Here is a 21,102-nt window from a genome sequence, read left to right on the forward strand (position 1 = left end):
GGGATGGCTCCTCACACGCTGCCTCTGCTCCAGGGTGGGGTCCCTCCCAGAGGAGACAGTCCTCCATGAACTTCTCCAACGTGAATCCTTCCCACAGGCTGCAGTTCTTCATGAACTGTTCTAATGTGGGTCCCTCCCATGGGGTGCTGTCCTTCAGGAACAGTGTACTCCAGCACAGGCTTCCCTGTGAGGTCTCAGTCTCAAAAGAACCCAACTTCTTCATCTGTTAGAGAAGAAAAATGTTTCTGCTTTTTATAGTCTGAACCCAGTTACTCAGTTTTGAATGACATTAGCAGGAAGTGAAATGAAAAAAAAATTGCCAACACTGTCAGAAAAGGCTAAAAGTCAAAACTTATTTTGTCTTTTCAAGAATCTTTCATTTGGCTAATCTTTCATCATTGGCTAAGGCAATTGGTTTCTTTTTAGTGATCTGACATGCTTTCAGATGTTGGCGGCAAGCATGTAATATTTGAATATTATTTTAAATTTTAAGGTATTTTAACATATTATAGAGTGGTTTAATGTAGCATTTAGCAGTAAACACATATTTTTAAACTAAAATCCTATTTATTAAAAAAATGATTCCATTGTTACATGGAAGTAAAGCCTCTTTTATTCATTCCATATGACACTAAATGAATGTAAAAGATTTGTTCTTTGTCATTCCAATTTTCAGTACAGCAAATTGTATCATTATTGTTAGAACTGTATGAGACTTCTTTGGGACAGATCTCTATGAATTAAGGGAGAGAGATTGGCTGCTTGAAAGAAATCTATTTTTAGTAGATGGCATCTAATTATCTGACCAGAAAACTTATGTGGGGTAGGGTAAGATTAGTAGTAGGTACATTACTGGTATTTAAGATACTGATTTTGTTCTTACTGATGCTTCTTTTTTTTCTCTGCATCGAACCACACCTTTAACTAAAATACAGTTAAGGCTGTGTGAGACCCTGTTTGTCTCAGGCCCATTGTAGTCTGTGATTGGTGTCTGCTGCTTATCAGTAACTGCAGCTGGTGTCGAGTGCAAGTTACAGGAATGTTAGATATCATTGTACTTGATATGAAACTTTTAGGTTCTCATCATATACCAAGTTGACCTTTGCCTAGTTTATTGATGATATTATACACGAATAATATAGTATTAAAATAGTATTAAAATAAAAAAACTTTAAAATATGCTTAGCAGGGAAGTATATTCTACCTTCACTTGCGAGTGTTTGTAGGTGGTAAAATTTAAAGTTTCTTTTACTGTTAATCAAATATTGTTCATGAGCTATCTTACAGTGTTTAAAAGAGAAAGGACACACCTATGAAGGAAAAAAAGAAGCTGTGTGTCCATAACCACCATTTAACAATAAAAATATGTATTTCTTTGTAATGTTCTATACTTCTGTGGTTTTTTTTCTTTCTAAGCTGATCCACGGGGAGGAGAAAATTCTGTCTCTATCTGTAGATTTACACTTTGTCATAGGTTTGTTACTTCAGTTTCTCCTACTATTTTCTGATAACTTTAAAGGGTTTGAAGTACTTCTAAAATAATCTGTGCTTAGTCAAACAAAGTAGAACTTTTAAAATGAAAAGAAAGCTTCCTCTCTTTTCAGTTTAGATCTTATTACTCTTTGGAGTAATTTATTATCACAATCTCAAGGAAAATAGCAGATCATAGAATCATAGAACATGATTGTCTGATCACAGAATAGATCAGAACTATTCTGTTACATCTGAAGGATGTCTGAGAAACAGTACTACAAAAGCAAATGTTGCCAGTTCACAGTACTGAAGAATTAGAAAGAGTCAGACTTTCTGGGATGTCATAGGGCTCAGTTTCTCTGCATTTGTGAAGATTCCAAAATGGGGACTTTAAACCAAGATTATTTAAATGGAGGAGCCTGTCAAGTGTTCTGAAAAGTTGCCTGGCCTAAAGACCTTTTGGTTCATCAGATTTCTTCAGCTGACTGTGATGAAGAGAATTTCTTCCACATAATTAAAATATGAAGGTATAGTAAAGATGGGAATAGCATTAAAAATGTCTTTGCCAGAAGGGGAATTTTTTTCACTTGACTAGTCAGAGATGACAGCAATTTTCTTTATCATTCTCACTATTTTTGTGACTGTGGGTACTGCAGTATGACCAAAAGTTCTCTAGTAGATTTTCAGTTTTTATCTTGAAATCATCAATCATATGTGAGTTGCATTTTCTGGAAAATACTGGGAATTAATCAATGTCTCAGCTAGTCATCCTGGACTCCCTTTGTAATAGCTGGAGAGAAGTTAGGGTACATTTAGAGTACAATTCATCTGGCCTGCTTTAGAGATCTACTCACAAGAGAGATAAATTGGACACTAGAAATCCCTATCTCTTTCTAATCACTGTAGATGTCATTGCAGACCTTGCCCAGATTAATCGTGACTCCTTTGACTAGGCTTAACTGAACTCCAGACACAAAACTTTCTTTATGACAAAAGCTGGCATGAAATTCTTTGATCTCCAGCACTTAATCCAGTCTAATGATACTATGTGCCTTACTAATATCCCCGTCCCATAGATAGCCATAATTTGTTACATACATGTTCATAGATAGGTATTCTTTATGAATACTACATATATATGGTTTGAAAGTAGGAACTTTATAACTAGCTGAATAATTACATAATGTCTTCAACTTAATGATTGGCAGGCATGTTCCCTTTGTACCTGGCATCAAATAAATCTGAGCAATGCATATCACTGTCCCTCCAATAGCCCCTTATTTTGCCTCTATGTGTGCAATGCCACACATCTGCACCTCCCTCCGTTGTAAAGTATTTTTGAATTTGTTTTGTATGGTTGAGGGGATTTTAATTTTGTTCTTTTGTTTTCTAAGTATTCAAGTCTCCTTTTTTTGCCTGCTGAGTGCTTGAGATCTTCAAGGAAGACTATTCCTTGCAGTCTGAAGTACTATCAGACCCCTTTCTAAAAATCTTTGCCTTTCATCTTTAGCCGCATCTTCCACAAAGATCTTGTGTGAGAAATCCTAGCTGTGTTATATTTACCAGGGAGGCAGTACTAGAGCTTAATCTCTACTCATATCGATGGGAGATGATTTCAAGGCCTTTGAAAAGCTTCCTTTCAAATTCAGTAGGATGAAGGTACACCCAGTAAGCACAGCTACTACCCATGGAAGGCAGACAAGCTTTTTCTGTCTTATTCTACAAGCAAATACATGAAATTAATCTTAACATCAGAGGAGGTTCAGGTCTTTGTAGAAGGGTTATCAAGACTCTTATAAGGCATCCAACTTAATGGCATGTTCTGAAAGTGGAACTTGCCGGTTCCCCCAGCCACTTTAAGGTAAAATGGTATTAGTCAAGCCATCATTAGTGGTCTTTGGTCAGAAAGAGCTACCCTTGTGAATGGAACATAAAATGCAGAAATCTATATTTCTGGAATGGCAGCAATTGGAACAGTTTAGAAAATAATGTTTTGTTCTCAGTTGATTTCTCTGGTAAGATAGGCATATTTTCCCCAAATTGGTATGAAAATATCTCTATTATGTCTGGAATGTGTGGAAATCAAGACTAAAAAGTGATAATAGCCCTTTCTCTTTCCAGGTAGAGGGTAATCAGTACCTCTTTTTGAGAATAAAAATACCTTGTCATTGGGATAAGACACAGGAGTAATAGAGGAGCATGGTATCATGGTAGCTAATCAGCCTTATTATGTAAAACCAAGTAACCTCTTTAAATTACAGCTACGAATTTGAAGTAGTTTTAGCTAAAATGGTCAGGATCACTTAAGATAAGCTTTCTCGTCTCTAGTCGTTTTTGAACCTATCCTTTCTTACTTTGAAGGTTTATTGGGCTGTTTCTTTCAACAGTGCTTCCATATCTCCAGCAGTGGAAAAGTGTGAATAAACTTTTATTACATTTCAGCTGGCAGCGTGTTAATTACTGAGAACACAATTAATATTACCCAAATAATGGAAAGATATTTTCAGTTGAAAATTGATGTTTCTATTTAGCATTATTCAGAAGTGTTTTAGAAATGAAAGCATGGCAACAGTGCAATTCACCTTATAACATATTGTGGGAAGAAAATTAGTATGTAGCTTACCACAACATTTTATCAAAAATGTATTGGCCTTTCAACTCCCTTGGTATCACTGTTATTTTTCCCCAAGCACTGTAAATGAACAGATTTCTTAGAGATATGTGTGGTGGATGGACTGAAAGCTATTGATTTTTTTTTTTTTTCTTCAGAGAATGAACTATATTAAGTTGCAGAAATAGCTTTTTTTTTCTTTGAAGACAAGTCAAGCATCAAGTTTTTCTGGTCCCACAGACGTAGTGTATTCTGGGTATTGCACATTGCTACACTGGTATTTGTATTCCTAATGTAGCAGCATAGAGATTTCCAGTCTATTTTTAAACTAAGTATTTTGCTTAAGGGTAGTAAACTAACTATGCAAAGTGGACTAATTTCCATTGCCTGTCAAAATGTCCTTTGCCTCCACAAAATCCTGACAAAATTCATGACTCCATCTTCCTCAAAATCTAGTTGCACCTAAGTTTTCAAGGAATTGAGTGAAATGTTATAAGGGACATGGATGAGAATCATAAAAGTCAAATTCTACTGCATTTCTGCATGCTGCTCAGATTTCCTGATGAACTATATACTGCCTATTACAATTGCCTCTGAGAGTATGTACATTTGAAGATCATGGGATAGTAATAAATATGCCTTTATCTAATATTTATTGCCCTTCACCAACTACTTAAGGCATTGGAAGAGGTTTGCACACATATTTCATTATTAATTTATCCATCATTATATATGCATGAAGCAGTTGTAATGGTGGGGTTTTTTAGTAAAATAACAATAATTATATTCATTGTTTGTAAAAAATACAGATGTTTGATTTTCCAAAGTAGTGCTTAATATAAAACATTTTAGGGTAACTTTTGTCATATCTATGGATCATAATCTATGCTTCACTATTAACTTTTGTGGCTGGATGGTGCAGTCTAAGGGGCTATTTTTTAAATTTTTTACCTTTCCAAGAAATGTCTAACATCATCTTTCTCAAAGTGGTTCAGAAATACAGACATTATCACAGATAGCTGCCAACTAATCAATTTTTTTCATTCTGTGTTTTTTGAATTTATGTAATACAAACATACAAAAATAAATAAAAACTAGAAACTGATGAAAACTAGGGAAATTCACCCAGAAGAAAATACATATTACCATATTGTTCCTAATTTGGTTTTGGTTTTTCCTTCAAATGTACTCTGAAGTTGACATTTCTTTAATACAACTTATCTTTTTCTTAATTCTGTTTTATTGCAAGGCTTTTTTTAGTTAATGCCTTGATAATGCATTGTTTTAAGACTGCTGACATTTTGTTTGGCAAAGAGGTAATCAATAAAGCTGATGTAAAAGTGTATTATCTATGAAGCAATGAGTGAAAGGGGTGTGATTAGAAAGACATTGATCAAAGACATTGACTAAACAGATCAAGAGTTACTTCTGCTGTAAGTGGCTCCTTTAATATTCTTTCTTGGCAAGGTTAGAAGGAGCTGCCCTGTCTGTCTGCCTGAGTCCAGGTGTGATTGTGGGGAAAGATGCAAATTATAAGACTTCTGAGGAATTTGAGCAAATAGAAGCAATTTCCAGTAAGCAAAAGAAGACGTACATACAGATGTCCAGCTGCAAAAATATGGTTGATAATTCTGTCTGTTGCCATGCAGGCTCTTCATCACCTCCCAATCTTGATTCCCCCAGCCTAAATCTCTCCTGGTCCATTTCTCTCACATTTCGGAATCTCTCTATTTTTCCTGCTCCAGAGCTACATCCTTCCTCCTCACAAATATGCTCTGGTTATAGGGAAACTGCCAACCCTCTGCTTCAATCTCCTTTCAAGATCTGCACCCTTCCTATTGCCAAGCAACCTCTGACCATCCTCAGTCCCCCAGTCTTGAGCTGTGCTCCCCCTACCTTCAGCCCTTCATGTCAGAGCCTGGGCTATCTCGGCTTGTGGTTTTCGCTCTTCCCAGCCAGATGCTGCCGTGGCAACTCCACCTCTTCATGAGTGCGATTACTGGTGCTCTGTTAGGAGTTCTATGACATGGTATGAATTTCCATTGCAACACCTTTCTTTGTTACTCCCTTCAGTGTACTTCTAAATCAGACCTCTACTACTCGTTGATTCTGTCCCCATACTTAGTTTCTAATCTCAATTTAATTGTGCTGCTTCTCATGTATGAAAACTAGTAGTTTGATATTGCTATGAAGTATTTTTCCCCTCTCTTTTTATAGCCTGGAGCTTAGGAATTGATTAATTGACTCTGCCACCTATAGAGGAAACTATATTATCACTTCCTGTTTGGATTGAAAGCATTTTCAGCATGTAGTGTACCATCCCTGGAAGTTTGTAGAATATTGCAAAGGGTTCTATAAAAGGCAGCTAAGAAGTTTATTATCAGTGCTTAAGATAGCTACACAGAAAACAACGCCTAAATTTTCCAGTTCACACACAGACTGAAACCTGGAAACAAGTCCTATATCAAGATTGCCCCAAACCTTCCTTTATCAAATGTTGCTATATTGTTTGCAGGAGAAATTTGATGCTGATTTGGGATAGAGTGACCTTCAAATAGATTTTCAGTCATATTGTAAGCAGTTAAAAGTCATAATTTTCATACTTTTTTTACTTCTGAAAATTTTCAGCTGACTTTCATCTGGTAGGGGGGTTTAATCAAATGAAAAAGAAAAAAGTAAGAATATACATACAATTTTCCCTTTTTTCAGAGTAAATAAATTTTAAAAGTAGAATATTTTGTGTTGTCTTTTTCTTCAAAAATTTATATATTTACCACAGACATGAAATGTCTCATTATTTAGGTATTAAACATGGGAGTGGGGTGTTGTATTTTTAGGCACTTGGAAGTAGTGTAAGAACTATTTAGGTAACTCAGTAGGTTAAAATAATTACAATACACTTCATAAATCAGAAGCAAACAAGATATTTTAGGGAAGGAGTGTGACAGATGAGGTCACTAGATATACAATATGTCATTTAGTTAACTTAAGCCCATATTTTTCCCATAATGTAGTAGATGAACTCATTAGGTACAATGAAAAACAGTAAGGAGGAGGCATCTGGCTTCCAACTGTCTGTTTCTGACAGGGTTAAGATTGCTAGGTCTAGTAATGTTTCTGCTTTGTCTACTGACATGGCCTTGTGCTGCAGAAAACTGATGAGGTTTGCTGAAAATTTACAGGCTTACTGTCACAATGTTATAACATAGGCAGATGCAATTATATTTTTGCTTCTGTTCATGTTTATCATTTTGCTAAGTTGTTTTAAGTATTTTAGATTTTTCTGAAAGCATATACATTAATGGTATCAGATTTTTAGTAAATAATACTATGAATCAGTATTCGGTACTGATTCTTTATTCCTGAATTCTGAAGGGTACAGAAGTGCTATGACACCATATAAATGAACATAGAATAAAACTTGTGAATATGCAGTATTGTAATAATAGTTGATTGGTTTTTTGTGACCTATGCTCAGGAATTTATAATTTACCTAAAATAATACTAATAATCATGCTGATCTAGAAGGTCTTATAATATGTCTTTTCAGACATATTTATCTGAATTTCACAAATCCTAGTTTACTAGTATTCCTATTTGAGAAGTAATTATTAGTCGTTTTTATCTGTCCTGAATATATTTTCCTTTGATTTACAAAAAGTAAGTTGGACATTTAATCCCTTATTCATTTATTGTGTTTGATGATTAAAAAGCAAGAGTTAAAACATTGGATTTCAGTAGTTTTTCAAGGCTGGTATTCATGGTGGTAAATCAGACTAAACTTAATTGACTTCCTGCAGTGTATTCTAGATACTCAAGACACAGTAAGAAAAGTAAATGTACAAGTCTGGTTTCTGTGGAAATAAAGTATTCATACACCTACCTGCATATAGAATAACTTCCCTTGATATTTTTTCCTAAATAATTTTAATTAGTGTTAGGTATTGTATAGTGTGTCATATCAAAATTCTATATCCACAAATTTAATTTTTCTTCCATTTTTATCTTCAAATGGTGCAATCCTCTAGGCATTTTAATCTTATTTGGGAACAAAGGATTACAAGGCACCTGCAGACTAATTAACTACAGCCCTATTTATAGAGTGTTGAAATTAGTACTGATTTTTGAACTTGCTACTGTAACTGGAAGGCTGTTTCAGAACCTTAATTCCATAGTGAGGGCTGTCACTTCTCAATCTAAATCTATTCCTTGTGAGTTTCCAAACAATTTTTCACATGCCACCTCTTCCATTTAGCTTAGATCCTTTTTCTGGAGTTTGCATCCTGAAAATACATGTATAATAGCTATTGTATACCCTCTCAGTATTAGTTTGGCCAGACTATATATGCCAAATCCTTTTTTCTGCACCAGTTGATCACTGTGGATCTCCATAGTGGCACTTCCATCTTCCTGAAATACAGCAGCATACACAGTATTCTGTAATGAACCCTACCAAATGGCCTTCCCTAATGCCATTAATACTTAACTGTTACAGGAGCTATTGCTTCAGAAGAGTTTGGAGTCAAATTTGCCTTTTCCATGGCAGTGTCATATTAGTAACCAGTGATTGATGTATCCAGGTCCTTCTCTTCAGCTGGTGAATTCCAGTTATAATGGGGATCTCTGTTAGTCACTGGATGCAGAGCTTTTCACTATAAATGTAATTTGCAGTTCTGTCATAATGCCTTCTTAAAATCATCCTTCTGTGTATCAACTATACCTTGTAACTTTGTCATCAGCAAATTGCACCAGAATATTTTCATTTTTTCACCTGAAATCTTTATTAAAATTGTAAATGAGGTAACTCCCCTTGTAGTTTTCCTCAGTTTGATTTTTTTTCTTTTGAAACTATTTGATGGCTCCTTCTTAGCCAGTTTCTTTTCCCACCCTCTGTTAACTTCCAGGTTCTCCTGACTAAATTACTCTCTGTTGTGACAACCCCAACTTTACTGAATTTTATTACGTTAGCCCTTATTTTCTTGTAGCAATAAATATTTTAAAAGCTTTTTTAGCAAAGGCATTTTGTAATCTCTCTCATTCCATTCCATTACTATTCTTTACTCCAAAATAAATGCTGAAATCTTGCTTACTATTGAAGGCTTGTAGTTGTCCAGATCATTTTTCCCTCTTCTTAGAATGAGAAGAATGTGTGGTTCACTTCTGTGATGTATGGTGCTATCTCCACTTACCTGTTTGGCACAAATACGTGCTACTAGATCAATATCTTCATAGACCTTTTCCTTCAAACTTGGCTTGGAGTCAGTTAGTTCCCATGATTTTAATATATTAAAATCTTTCTGGTTTTATTTGAATTTCCACAACCGTAATTCTATTAGCTTTCCTGTCTTTAGTTTTGTGTTCAGCATTGTTGACCTTAATGAAAATTGAGGTTAGGTGTACTCTAACTTCACCATGTAGTGGACCATCTTTTTCTTTCAGTGTCTTCTTCTCATTTACATAATAATGAAGCCTTCGCCTATTTTACTTACTATTCATTACAAGGGCAACACTCTGCTTGACTCGCAGTCTGGTCCTGCTCTTCCCTTCAGCTGAGAAGTGTTGTCTTTGTATGGATGAAGTTTAAAGGACAAAACAAGCAGAAAATTCATTAGGTTCATTCTGTGGATCAGATGTCCTTCTTTGCCAAATATAGGCTGTACTAAGTAGATATGGATTTTTCTACTTCCTGACCTGGCAGATGCTAAGTGCATTTTATGCAGCTCATAAATCCAGTTTCTAGTTCCTGCTTCACAAAGCAAGGCTCATATCTATTTGATAAGATGTGCTTAAGGCACTTACGAGAAGAAGGAAGTGGCTTCAGCATTTATGGTTGTTAAAAGAAGAAAACAATACTCCTTATAATGGTTTATTCTGCTTTGTATTTTTAAAAGCCTCTTTTGTTCTGTCTATATCTGTTAATACTTGTACACTTGAAGAGGTTTACACTAGTATTAGTTGAAACACTTAAATCATGCACTTGATCTCATACAGAGTTTTTTATGTGGATGTGCATACATGCACAGTTATGCTCATGTCGTAAATAAGTAAATATTTTATACCTGACGCTATCAAACAATTGGCAATAAGTTATGTAATTTTTATTAAAGTTACATTGCTGAAGCACATTTTGTTTGGAGAAGTCAGAAGGGCAGAGCTTCATTTAGGTATGTTGTAAAATATTTTCTATAATGTCTAAACTGCTATATTGGAACCATCAAAAAAAAAAAAAAACCAAAAACAAACCCAAACCCCAAAAAACTGTATTCCCATTTCATACACAGGCCAGCTATATTTTATAATCAAGATGAATGATCCAATGAAATTAGTTTGAAAATAAATTGAAAAATCAGTTTCAGTGCATTTTTTTTCATTAAAAATAGCACTAGTGTGTTGCTCTAAAAAAATGTAGCCAAAAAGATAAATATGGAACTTATTCACAAATCTAGCTAACTTTTCACTCAGCATAGCAAATTATTCTTGTTTAATGAATTGTGTCTGTTTCAGTGAAGTAATTAATAGAGGGATGCTTTTCTCGGTTACAAGATGTTGTAGAGTCCATTTCAATCTGGAAATGTTCCAAACTCAACAGATTTCACTTGCCAGGCTCTATAAAGTTGTGTTTAATTTGTCCTTAATATTTGCCTGAAAGAATTGCAGAATTTTACGTTTTGTAGGGAATGAGGAGTTATCTAAAGAATCAACAATAACACTTAATCATTTTATTCATGTATAAATAAGTTTGTATTCAATGTAATATGTGTCTAAAAATTTATAATACATACTTCAAACAAAAGACAAAGCAAAAAAAAAGGTCTAACAGTTTTCTCTTGAATGCAAGCTTAATATTTGCTGCCAGACAGACATAAAAGGCTAAATTTTATAGTAATCCTAAAGCATTTTTCTCTTCCCATAGTCTCACAGATTATACAGATATGCAGTCTATAGGTTATAATTTTTGATGTTGGCTTTGCTGGCAGTATTTTGGTATTTGATTACTGTGTGAGTAGTGGTCTGTAATTTCTAAATGTCACTGAGCTTGCCTAATACAACTTTGGGTTCCCTCTTCCAAGCCTTTATAAATGCCAAACAGCTGTTGAAAGCAAAATATTTTGTATGTAAAATGAGTTTTTAAGGTTTAAACTACTAAGATTTGTGGGCTTTCTAATGCATTTCTGTCTCATAAAACCCATCATTATATTTTTAGGAAAAAACGTCAAACTAAGTTATAAATATTGTTCATAATCTGTATTTCATTGCAGAGACACCAACTGTGTTTCCAGAAAATATCAAAGATAAAGAAACACCAACACCAGTTGAAGATATTCAGCTGGAAAGCTCTATTCCTCATACAGATTCTGGAATTGGAGATGAACAGATGCCCAGTATTTTGAATGGGACAGACTTGGAGACCAGCACAGGCCCTGATGCTATGAGTGAGCTGTTGTCTACTTTGTCTTCGGAAGTGAAGAAATCTCAGGAGAGCTTAACAGAAAGCCCCAGTGAAATCCTGAAACCTGCATCATCGATATCCAGTATCAGCCAAAGTAAAGGCATCAATGTCAAGGAAATACTGAAAAGTCTTGTGGCAGCCCCTGTGGAAATTGCAGAATGTGGTCCGGATCCGATCCCTTACCCAGATCCTGCACTGAAGAGAGAAGCTCAGGCTATTCTTCCCATGCAGTTTCACTCATTTGACAGGTACATGGCTGGATTCATTATTTTACATTAATGTAATTCAGAAGTTTTAAGGAGTTTTCTTTTTTAAACTTGCTTATTCTTCTATTGGTTTGTATTAGACTGTTAAAAAACAGCTGTGTTACTTCTCCTTTTCTGTGTTACTGAAATGGACCATATAGTATAGACAAAAGTAATTTCCCTTGTTTTTCTCTGTCAGCAGTGAATAAAACTCTACGAGGTACTTGGAAAACAAGCCTGTTGTAAAGAAATATTTCTGCAGTAAAATCTTTTTTCCTTTAAAACAGCATTTTAGTGAGGAGGAGTGGTAATACCTCCTGATATAAAACAGACTGTGCAGAAATTCAGTTGAATCTTCTTTCAAAGGTTTAAGTCTTAATTGGATCCACTATTGCACTGGTTTTGGTATTTCAACCATGGCAGATTGTTTACAAGGACGTGGTGGAAACCAGTTCCATTTTAGGGCTTTAAACAGCCAATACGCTCAAAAGTTAGTGTTTAAAAATAAACTGCTGAACATTTCCACAGTCTCATCTTTGTTTCTCTTTTTAGGCTGTAACTTACCAGTTTCTAATGAATATACTTTTCTTTAAATGTCCAATCCATCTCAGTTATCCTCAACATAGAAGTTATGATAAACTGTACAGTTGACAATGTCCTTTCAGAAGAAGGATAACTTGACCTTTTGTGGATTTAGTTTTAACCAGTGCAAAAAGCTAACTTTTGTGAGTGTTGACTTGGTTACATTTTCCAGTGTGACAAGATCTCTGCAGTTTCTTCATCAAAATATTTTGAAAAAGTAATAAATGGAATCAAAAGTTAACTCAAAGATATGGTAAAATTTTAATTTTAAGCAAACTTGTAGAAATATATTATTTCGTCATGCAAGTACAGGCATTAAAATTCTGCAGGAAATAAAAAATAAAACAAAAAAATGGCTATGTTGTGATTTCTGAGATAAAACCATCTGCGTTTGCAGAAATCCTACAAAAATGTCTTCATGAAAGTCTTAAAAACAATATGCAACCAATGTTTTCAGTGTAATGTAAAGTGCAAAAAGATACATGAGAATTTTAGAATAAAGGTGAAGAATCACTTTTTCATTATGAATTCCCCAGAAAAGCTTATGTTTTCTTTTCTGTACATGTATATTAGTACTGAGGCTCCTTTTATGAAATAATTCAATAAACAATCAGATAGTCTCTGCTGTAACAAAGAAGATTGGATCAGGACAGGAAAAGTAAAATGTACTTTAGAAGCACTGAACCTTTCTAGTAGTATTTTAGGTCTTAAGGCCATTCCAGAGAAAGCCCATTTAGCAACTGAGTCATAATGCAGATATTTTTTTTGTTTATCAATCTGCAAGTTTTGATTTTTAGAGTGATTTCAATATGAAATGAAAATTTATTTTTTTTTACTATAGTTAAGAATTTATCTTCTGTGAGGAACAATTGTGTTCCAGAATGCGTTCTTGTACATTAAACAATACAAAAATCTGTGCTGTGTGTAGAAATAATAGCACCTAACTGTAAGCACCGATAGGGTGCTTTAGTTGAACCTATTCAGCTAAATTTCTACCTGGTTCAATTAAGAAAATTACTTAATTCAGAGAGTTGTTGTCAATTCACAAAGTGCTAGATGTAAATTAAAATGCATCCTATCACTTCATGAGATGTCTTTGTCATTGTTAGAGGTAGCTTGGCATCAAAGTGATTGGAGATGAGTTTTATTCTTCATTTCTAAATTACAGCTTTGTAAAAAAGTATTGAAAACCCTAAAGGTCTGCAGTAGGTTGGCCACAACCTGTATTTACTGTGAGCACCTCCATTAGACTCTTCTTGCAACAATGTGACTGCTTTTACATTTTGATCATTACTCATAGTCACTAGTACAGAATTGTGGAATTATTTGAGAGGTGCTTCATGTCTAGAGCTTACAGATTTTGACAGGCATTTCATACTTAATAAGTTTGCTTAGGAGCTAGAGGATTTTAGTGGAGGGAGGTTTCCCCCTCGTGGTACCCTTCTGACCAAGTTGTGAATCCATGATCTCCTGTACAAAGAGTACAGCTGCGTACACTGAATCTTGGTAGCATATGTTGTACCATGTCAGCCCTCAGCATTGTTTACTTCTTCAGGAAAAAAAAGGTGGCAATGGTTGAAGTCTAGGCAAAAGAAGACTCATTTACATAAATGTTGTTGGGATATTTTGTTTCTCTTAAGTAGATGATCCTGCTATCTGATTTTGGTGAGTGAAATAGATCATGCTTTTTTATATAACCAACAACTCTGAGGGGAAAAATGGCAGGTTCAGGCAGGTCCCAACCAGATCAGGAAGTGTTAAATTATTTCCTCCAACTAAATGGATGTTATTGAACTGTGGGCATCTTGATAACAATGCTGATGTTCTTAGCCCACAGGACCTCAACTGTTTGGTTGCACCTCATGGCTACATGAATAATGACCATTGTTCAGGCAAATACTTCTCTGTGCAGTCTGTTCAGATTTTCAAAGTACTTACTTGACCAGTGTGGCAATCTTTAGAGCAAAAGATGAGTGGTGGTGTCATGTTTCTTTTTCAAATTATGGAGGAGGAGCAGATTGAGATCCTGACCCTAGAATTTCTCATGTGGTTGAAACAACGATTAGAGGGGAAAACATTCAATAGTATATTGAAATAATATTAGAACTGATTAAAACATTAATTGAGAAAGCAACATGAATTTTAGCTTGTGGTAGTTTATGAACATGTTGCCTATAGTATCCCAATCCCAAAGAACTGACAAAATTACAGCATGATTATTTTTCTATATTGGTTCATGTAGATATAATTGTCTTATAAAGTAGCAATTATATAATATACACTATACAATAATATACACTATACGTATACAATATACGCATATTTTTTAAAACCCAACTATGCCTGTGTACCATATTTCTGTAGGATTTTCTGTTCCTGCAGCTTTTGGTACTTCACTGAGCAATGTGGCTATTCGTCATGGTTATTCTCTCTGGGGAGAATCATGAGCAATGGAGTGTATTGTTTTGTCAGGTTTTATTTGTTTCAGTTTTATAAAACATCCACTGTGATTCCATATTTATACACAAATCGAGGTTAGAGAATTGTATTTTTCATTTTAATCAAAAGATATTCTTAGTTGTTGTGAGGCCACTTTTTTATTTTAGTTTTGCATTTGGATGGCTGAGTGCCTTGTAAAAGAAGACTTGAGGTAGTAAGTAATTAGTTGAAAAATAACAGTATCTTTCTTGTTTTAAAGGTATTTCTTTAAATATAATCACTGATCTTATATGCACGTAAATGCCATATGAATCAAACTGTGCTTTCCTGTAAACGGAATTGAAGTCAAGAATTCTAATTATCATTAATATTATGTGTATTGCTCTCCATGTTCCTTTAATTGTACACTACTAATATATTCAAGATTCATTGTGTAATAGGCTATTCTTTCATAGAATTTCTGCAGTTATAAATGAAATATAAAAGCAGAAAATGTGTCCAACATGTTTTATCAAACAGGACTTGTGTGTAGTTAATGTATGCAGCAGTTCAAGTACTATCGAATGTAAATGATGAGGTGATATTGATGAAAGGAGGGGATTGAGGTCTCGGGGGGCGCTGATGACGGATTGAACAGAAGCGGCCTTGCACCGCACGTAACTCAAGTCTGTCGTCTTCACTGCTCAAAGCCGTAATGGGAGGTGGCAGTCTGAAATGAGTTGCCACGGCAAAGAGTATTATTTTTGAAATGCTTTCACACAAATCACTAGGCCCTGCATACAACTTAGTTTCATGCTTTAATGTCATCAGGAGGCACAAATTGGTGTGTCTAATTGTTTGCCACCTGCCAGCAAAATGAGCTGCCAACCAGCCAGACGGGTTTGATTGTCCGTCAGCTCTTCAATAGATTGAGAGTGACAACATCAAAAATTTCACTTCAAACTCTGAAGCTTTGAGCAGCTTTTCAGAGACCTCTTCCCCACAAGTGCTTCTGGACAACTGCATTTTTCAATTAGTTTTCAATATATCGCTGCCTTCTGCCTCATCTGTCTTAAGGTAGCTGTAATTACATTATGGGCTATATAAACAGATTTCTGGGACACTGGAGCCTGGATCCTCAAAGTTATGTCATGCCTTTTAACGTCAGACTGAATCCCTTGAAAATGGCATCCAGGATGACATTTTTAGAAGCAAACAGAAAGGGTTATTTCACCTAGATTTGCAACTAATGGAGCATAACTCACCAATAATTCCTTTTTGCCTTCTCATCTTTTGTGTGACAAAAATAAGTCTCTGTTATTGATTTTTAGAGTTTGAGGATTTCTTGTTTCTGGTCTTTGTCAATTTGCATTGCACTAAACACAACCTAGACCATTAACGTTTGTGAATGTATTTGTGATTCCACCCAGTACTCCATTCTGAAGCTTACGTTTGTTCCACACTACGTTTTTTTATTACAGAGTTTTTTAAGTGTTGCTGTTACTGAATTTGAGAGTGCTCTTGGGTTTGTGTCTAAATTTTTTTTTTTTTCAAAGAGACATAATTTACATCTATTTTTTGTAATAGGCTAATTTTTTTTGCTGCTGTTAAATACCTTATTCCCTTTTAATCCATTATCACTTCATAAATTGAAATGCTATGAGTTTGCATAGTTTAAATGCTTAATGAAGGCTTTATAAGATTAATTTGAAGTATTTTGGAGGACACACTTCTAAAATATTTTAGTCGTCTTCTTTCTTTCTGTTTTCTCCCCTCATAGAAGGTCCTTGATGCCAGTCTTCAAGGTACTTAGATGCTAGAGAAGGTGGATATCTTGTTAAATCCAATCACATCTGATAAACATCCAGCCAGTTAGTACAGAGAAATAAGGTCTTTAAAAAGTATGTTTAGATAAAAACCTATGGATTATGTATGTAGGCTTTATTTAAGAGGACTACTCAGACTTCTTATGTGTTAGTAGAGTAAACCTTTTTTTGTCTTGTTTTTACTGTTTGTCAGAATGGGAAAAAGTCAAGAATTATGAGAAAAGATGAACTGAAAGCTCAAATAGAGAGGTGCAACATTTGTCTATTACTGCACACCTTTGGGACATCACTGACATGCACATGTCTACACAGTCATTTAAATAAAATAGCTAAATTAGGAGATTACATTCCTGTTATGCTCATTAGATTTTCCTAAAGATGATTGCTGAGAAGTAGGTTTTATTTTCATGAAAACTTAAGAATGGGTTATGAATAAATATGTTTTAGTCTTTTCCCAGCAGAAAGATTCAGTTTTAAAGTTCGCAATGAAAAGTAGTTGGAGAAAACAAAGCACCTTTCCTGTGAATAAAGAAGGGACAGGTAAAGGTGCTCTTTCAACTTAGTTATTTCATTCCCCATTACTTTGGCTATCACAGTAATTTGTGAACATGTGAATGAAAAAACTAATCAGTAATGTTGAAATTAAGTGACTCACCTGGAGTACCTGTTCACCCTCAATAATTTTCCTGTTGTTTGTGCAGAGATGGTCGTCCAAAAGAAAAACTTGAGAGCTCTTTTCTCTAGAATCTCTTTTCTAAGATAGCAGTTAAAATACACAACAGAGAATGGGAGGTATGGTTTCACATCCTGTTAAACAGAGTAGGGACCTGAACTTGCATTGTATGTATTCCTAGAGAGTCTTAGCCACTCATTTACTAAATAAAATGGGGAACAAGTTGGAAATGCACCTCCCCATAAAACTTGGGTATATTAACCCTCAATTTTTTCTTCAAGTTGTAATCGTAATCCCCTTCGTCCGTCATTTAGCAATCTGTATGCAGGTAGCTCTTTCAAAGCTCTTCTCATAACCTGTGTGATGTGTGTCTTCTCATATTCATACACATGGAATTGTAGCATGTTTTATCATGAGAAACCAGCATCTCTCGGCTCTTTAATATGATTCACTGGACATAGAGCAAAAAATTATACTGGATTTTTGTCTTCCCTTTTTACCCCAATAAGCCTCAGTAAAATCACTATTAAAGCTGTATTGATTTTTGCAGGACTACTGCTTTTTAACTCTTGCTTTTTTTGATTTTTTTTTTTTTTTACATCATAGATATAGGATTAGGTTCCTCACCCATCCCCTCCATACCTCATACTGTGTTTTTTCTTTATGTTTTTATCTGTATTCACTTACGGTTTTGGCATTTAATACATGGTATTTTCACTCATATTCTATCTTCAAACTCATTAAATTTTCAGTATTTCAAGTTTTTCTGTTCAGACAAGACCATTCATCTTTCTTGATAGTTACCTTTTTAATCTCATATTTTTTTCTTTGTTTCTTGTCAATATTTTAGATCCTTTTAGATGCTTAGTTGATTTTTTCTGAATGCAAAAGAGGAAGTAGTGACTGGGAATTTCACTATGGGTAGATACTCTCCTGCTTGATCTGAGAACAAAGATCAATGATCTTCATGTCCTTGTCCTAAAACTACACCTAAGATTACTTGCTTTCTTCTGTTTAGAAACAAGTAATTTTTGATTAGTAACTTGGGATCCTTTAATGTACTTTAAGATTAGGGTGCTTTGATGAATGTATGGTATCAAATTATTAAAAGCATTCATAGTAACTGGACATTCAGCACTAAGGTTTCATTTCAATGAGTCTCAAAAATTATATCCTTCTTGAGCCTTCCATATCTCTTCAATGTACGTCACATCTTTTTTATCCAGTTTTTCTTCTCCATGACTCTTGGCTCTGAGTTAGGTCTTTTCTCCTTGATTTCAGATTAATCTTATCTTAATACACTCAGCCTAACAGGAGGTTGTCTAAAGTAGGATTCAAAACCTGTTGTTAATACAGCCTAACCATCACTTATCACTGACTGAAATCTGGGGTCAAATCAGAAAGAACGTTGAGTAATCAGCAATATATACATTTCATAAACGACTGGACATGTACATAGGTGCAGAGAATATGAATAACTTTCAGAGAAGAAATACTAAGCTTTCTTTTCAGAGATTAATCTAACTGTAGGGCAAGGTAACATGTACCATATCCTATATAGCAGGCAAATTGTCTGCCATTTTCAACTGTGATTTATTCCAAAATATCTTGCAGAATTTCCTGTTTGACACAGAGTACTTACGTGAAAAATTTGCCTGAAGTCTGTACTGCATTTTGAAGAGCACTTCATGAAAATGCTTTCTGCTGCTGTGGAGGAGGAAGGGAGGAACAAGAATATTATTTCAGCCTTAAGAGGTTTCACATATCCCAGAAGAGTGTAAAGTGATTCTAATTTAATTGCTGTTGCTCAGATAGGTAGCACAAGACATCCAGTATTCGAGGCTTATCTCTGACCTTTTGATTGACCGGAGTGATTAGGTTGGAAGGCCTGTAGATTTTAAAATGGAGAAGAGATATGGAATGTGGATCACAGAGAAAGAGATAGGAAAATACAGCACTGCATAACCTGATTTGTCTCTCACCAGCACTGGGTAGCTAAATCTTTAAGAAAAGTTAATTTGAGAAGATTGTTTGGGGTTTTTTATTTCCATTTTCTCCTTTTGCAGTTCAACACATTGACTGTATTATTGTCAATCTAGTTATTTCATGCAAATTACTTAACCCCAGAAGAATCCTGTAGTCATTTGATGAGGTTATTTAACGAACCGGCAGTGCAGGTTGAACCAACAACACTCACCTTAAGCATGATGAGAATTACGATGAATTCAGGCTTAGGTTTACAATTTGAAAAGGACACTCATAGAGCAACAAAATAGTGATTAGTAGTTACAATTCTGAAAATAATTGTAAACCACCCAATGAATAGAGAAATAAAATCAGCTGCTACAGCCAATTGCTACTAAGCTTTTGCTGACTAAATCATTGGAGATCATTTTGGACCCTGATGATTTAATTCAGAAAGATGTGGACCAGTTAGGAACATTAGGAAGTCTGAAATACACTGTATAAAACAAGGCCTAAAATGTACTGACAGAAATGTTACATAAACATTTTCTTCTAGTCTGTAGATTTCTGTTCCTCAGCTTCTTTCATAAACCTGTTTTGGTTTGATTTGCCTGTTGTTTTTACTGTGTGTACTGTTGCAGTGGTTTGAGGGGATAAAAGAAGGGGGTTTTGTTATTTGACAGCAGTCAGTCATCCTCTTGCACCTTTCTTGTTCTGCTGCTGCTCTGATTGTGTTGTACATTTTTGACCACTCTATTGTGTTGTTTGTATAGTTTCTTAGTCTCCTTCGGCTGGATGTCATTCTGTATTTGCTCACTGTATTTTGTTTTATCAGAAAGAGAGGTTTTGACAGGGTCACCATGTACAACATATCAGAAAGTTGCATTTCTTTCAGTCTGGGGTGATAATGTCTCACTGATTTTGCCTTTTCTTATGGTAGAAATGGTTCTCATGATGTTTCTTGATAATCTCCAATTTAATAACACCTGACCTATATTAATGTTCTGATTCAGACCTATAAAAGAATGTCAAACATATGTAGAGTGTATCTGGGATATCTGGAGGATTGTTCTTTCTTCCTATGGGAGATGATTTTCAGCCTTAAAGTACACTCTTAAAACTTTGCCTTTTAGGGAGGCCAGTACATTGTGCCTGAGGAGCAACATAAGTTGACATTTGTGATCTTTGCTTTGTAAAGTTAGGTGATCTTCTGGATACTCTGAATGACCACTGAGATATCTGAAGATACAGAGGAAGACCTTTGGAGAAGTAGTAGGAGTGTAGAAAATACTTTTGCAACAATTAAATCAGCCATTTAGCAGATACCAATACCAGACATCATAGGAGGAAAAAATTCTACTTGAAATAAAAACACAAGCAAAACAGATCTCACTCACTCACTCACACTCGTTCTCACATTCTCAGGAAGGAGTTCTTCCCGGAGAGGGTGGTGAGGCACTGGCACAGGTTGCCCAGAGAAGCTGTGGATGCCCCATCCCTGGGAGTGTTCAAGGCCAGGCTGGATGAGGCTTTGAGCAACCCGATCTAGTGGAAGGTGTCCCTGCCCATGGCAGGGGGGTTGGAACTGGATGGTCCTTAAGGTCCCTTCCAACCCAAACTGTTCCATGATTCTGTGATTTGCAAGCACGAGAATGGGTGTGTGTCTAAGGAGTCTGTCCAGCACTCAAGCACCCACCATGCTTGCATCCCAATGCTGAGTCCAAGATCTGCTGCAATCACATGAAGAGCATTGGATGCTAGCTATCAAGTCTTCCGCACATTTCCTGGTTTCTTCATAGGCTGGCAATTTTCAGTTGTATATACTTTTTCTTACCCTTATGGGAACTGTCAACACTCTT

General features: G+C 35.3%; 1 protein-coding gene across 1 annotated transcript in view; it reads left to right on the plus strand.

The window, feature by feature from the left end:
• The window catches only part of NBEA (neurobeachin), a gene marked incomplete at its 5' end in the record, with an annotated part of 91,589 nt that overhangs the window by 59,144 nt on the left and 11,343 nt on the right, over window positions 1–21,102 (plus strand). The window contains one exon of the mRNA XM_010158354.1: window positions 11,344–11,782. Coding sequence (XP_010156656.1) covers window positions 11,344–11,782 — 439 coding nt within the window. The remainder of the gene's footprint in view (window positions 1–11,343; window positions 11,783–21,102) is intronic.

Source organism: Eurypyga helias, unplaced genomic scaffold (genome assembly GCF_000690775.1).
Source record: "Eurypyga helias isolate BGI_N326 unplaced genomic scaffold, ASM69077v1 scaffold9599, whole genome shotgun sequence".
Lineage (NCBI taxonomy): Eukaryota > Metazoa > Chordata > Aves > Eurypygiformes > Eurypygidae > Eurypyga > Eurypyga helias.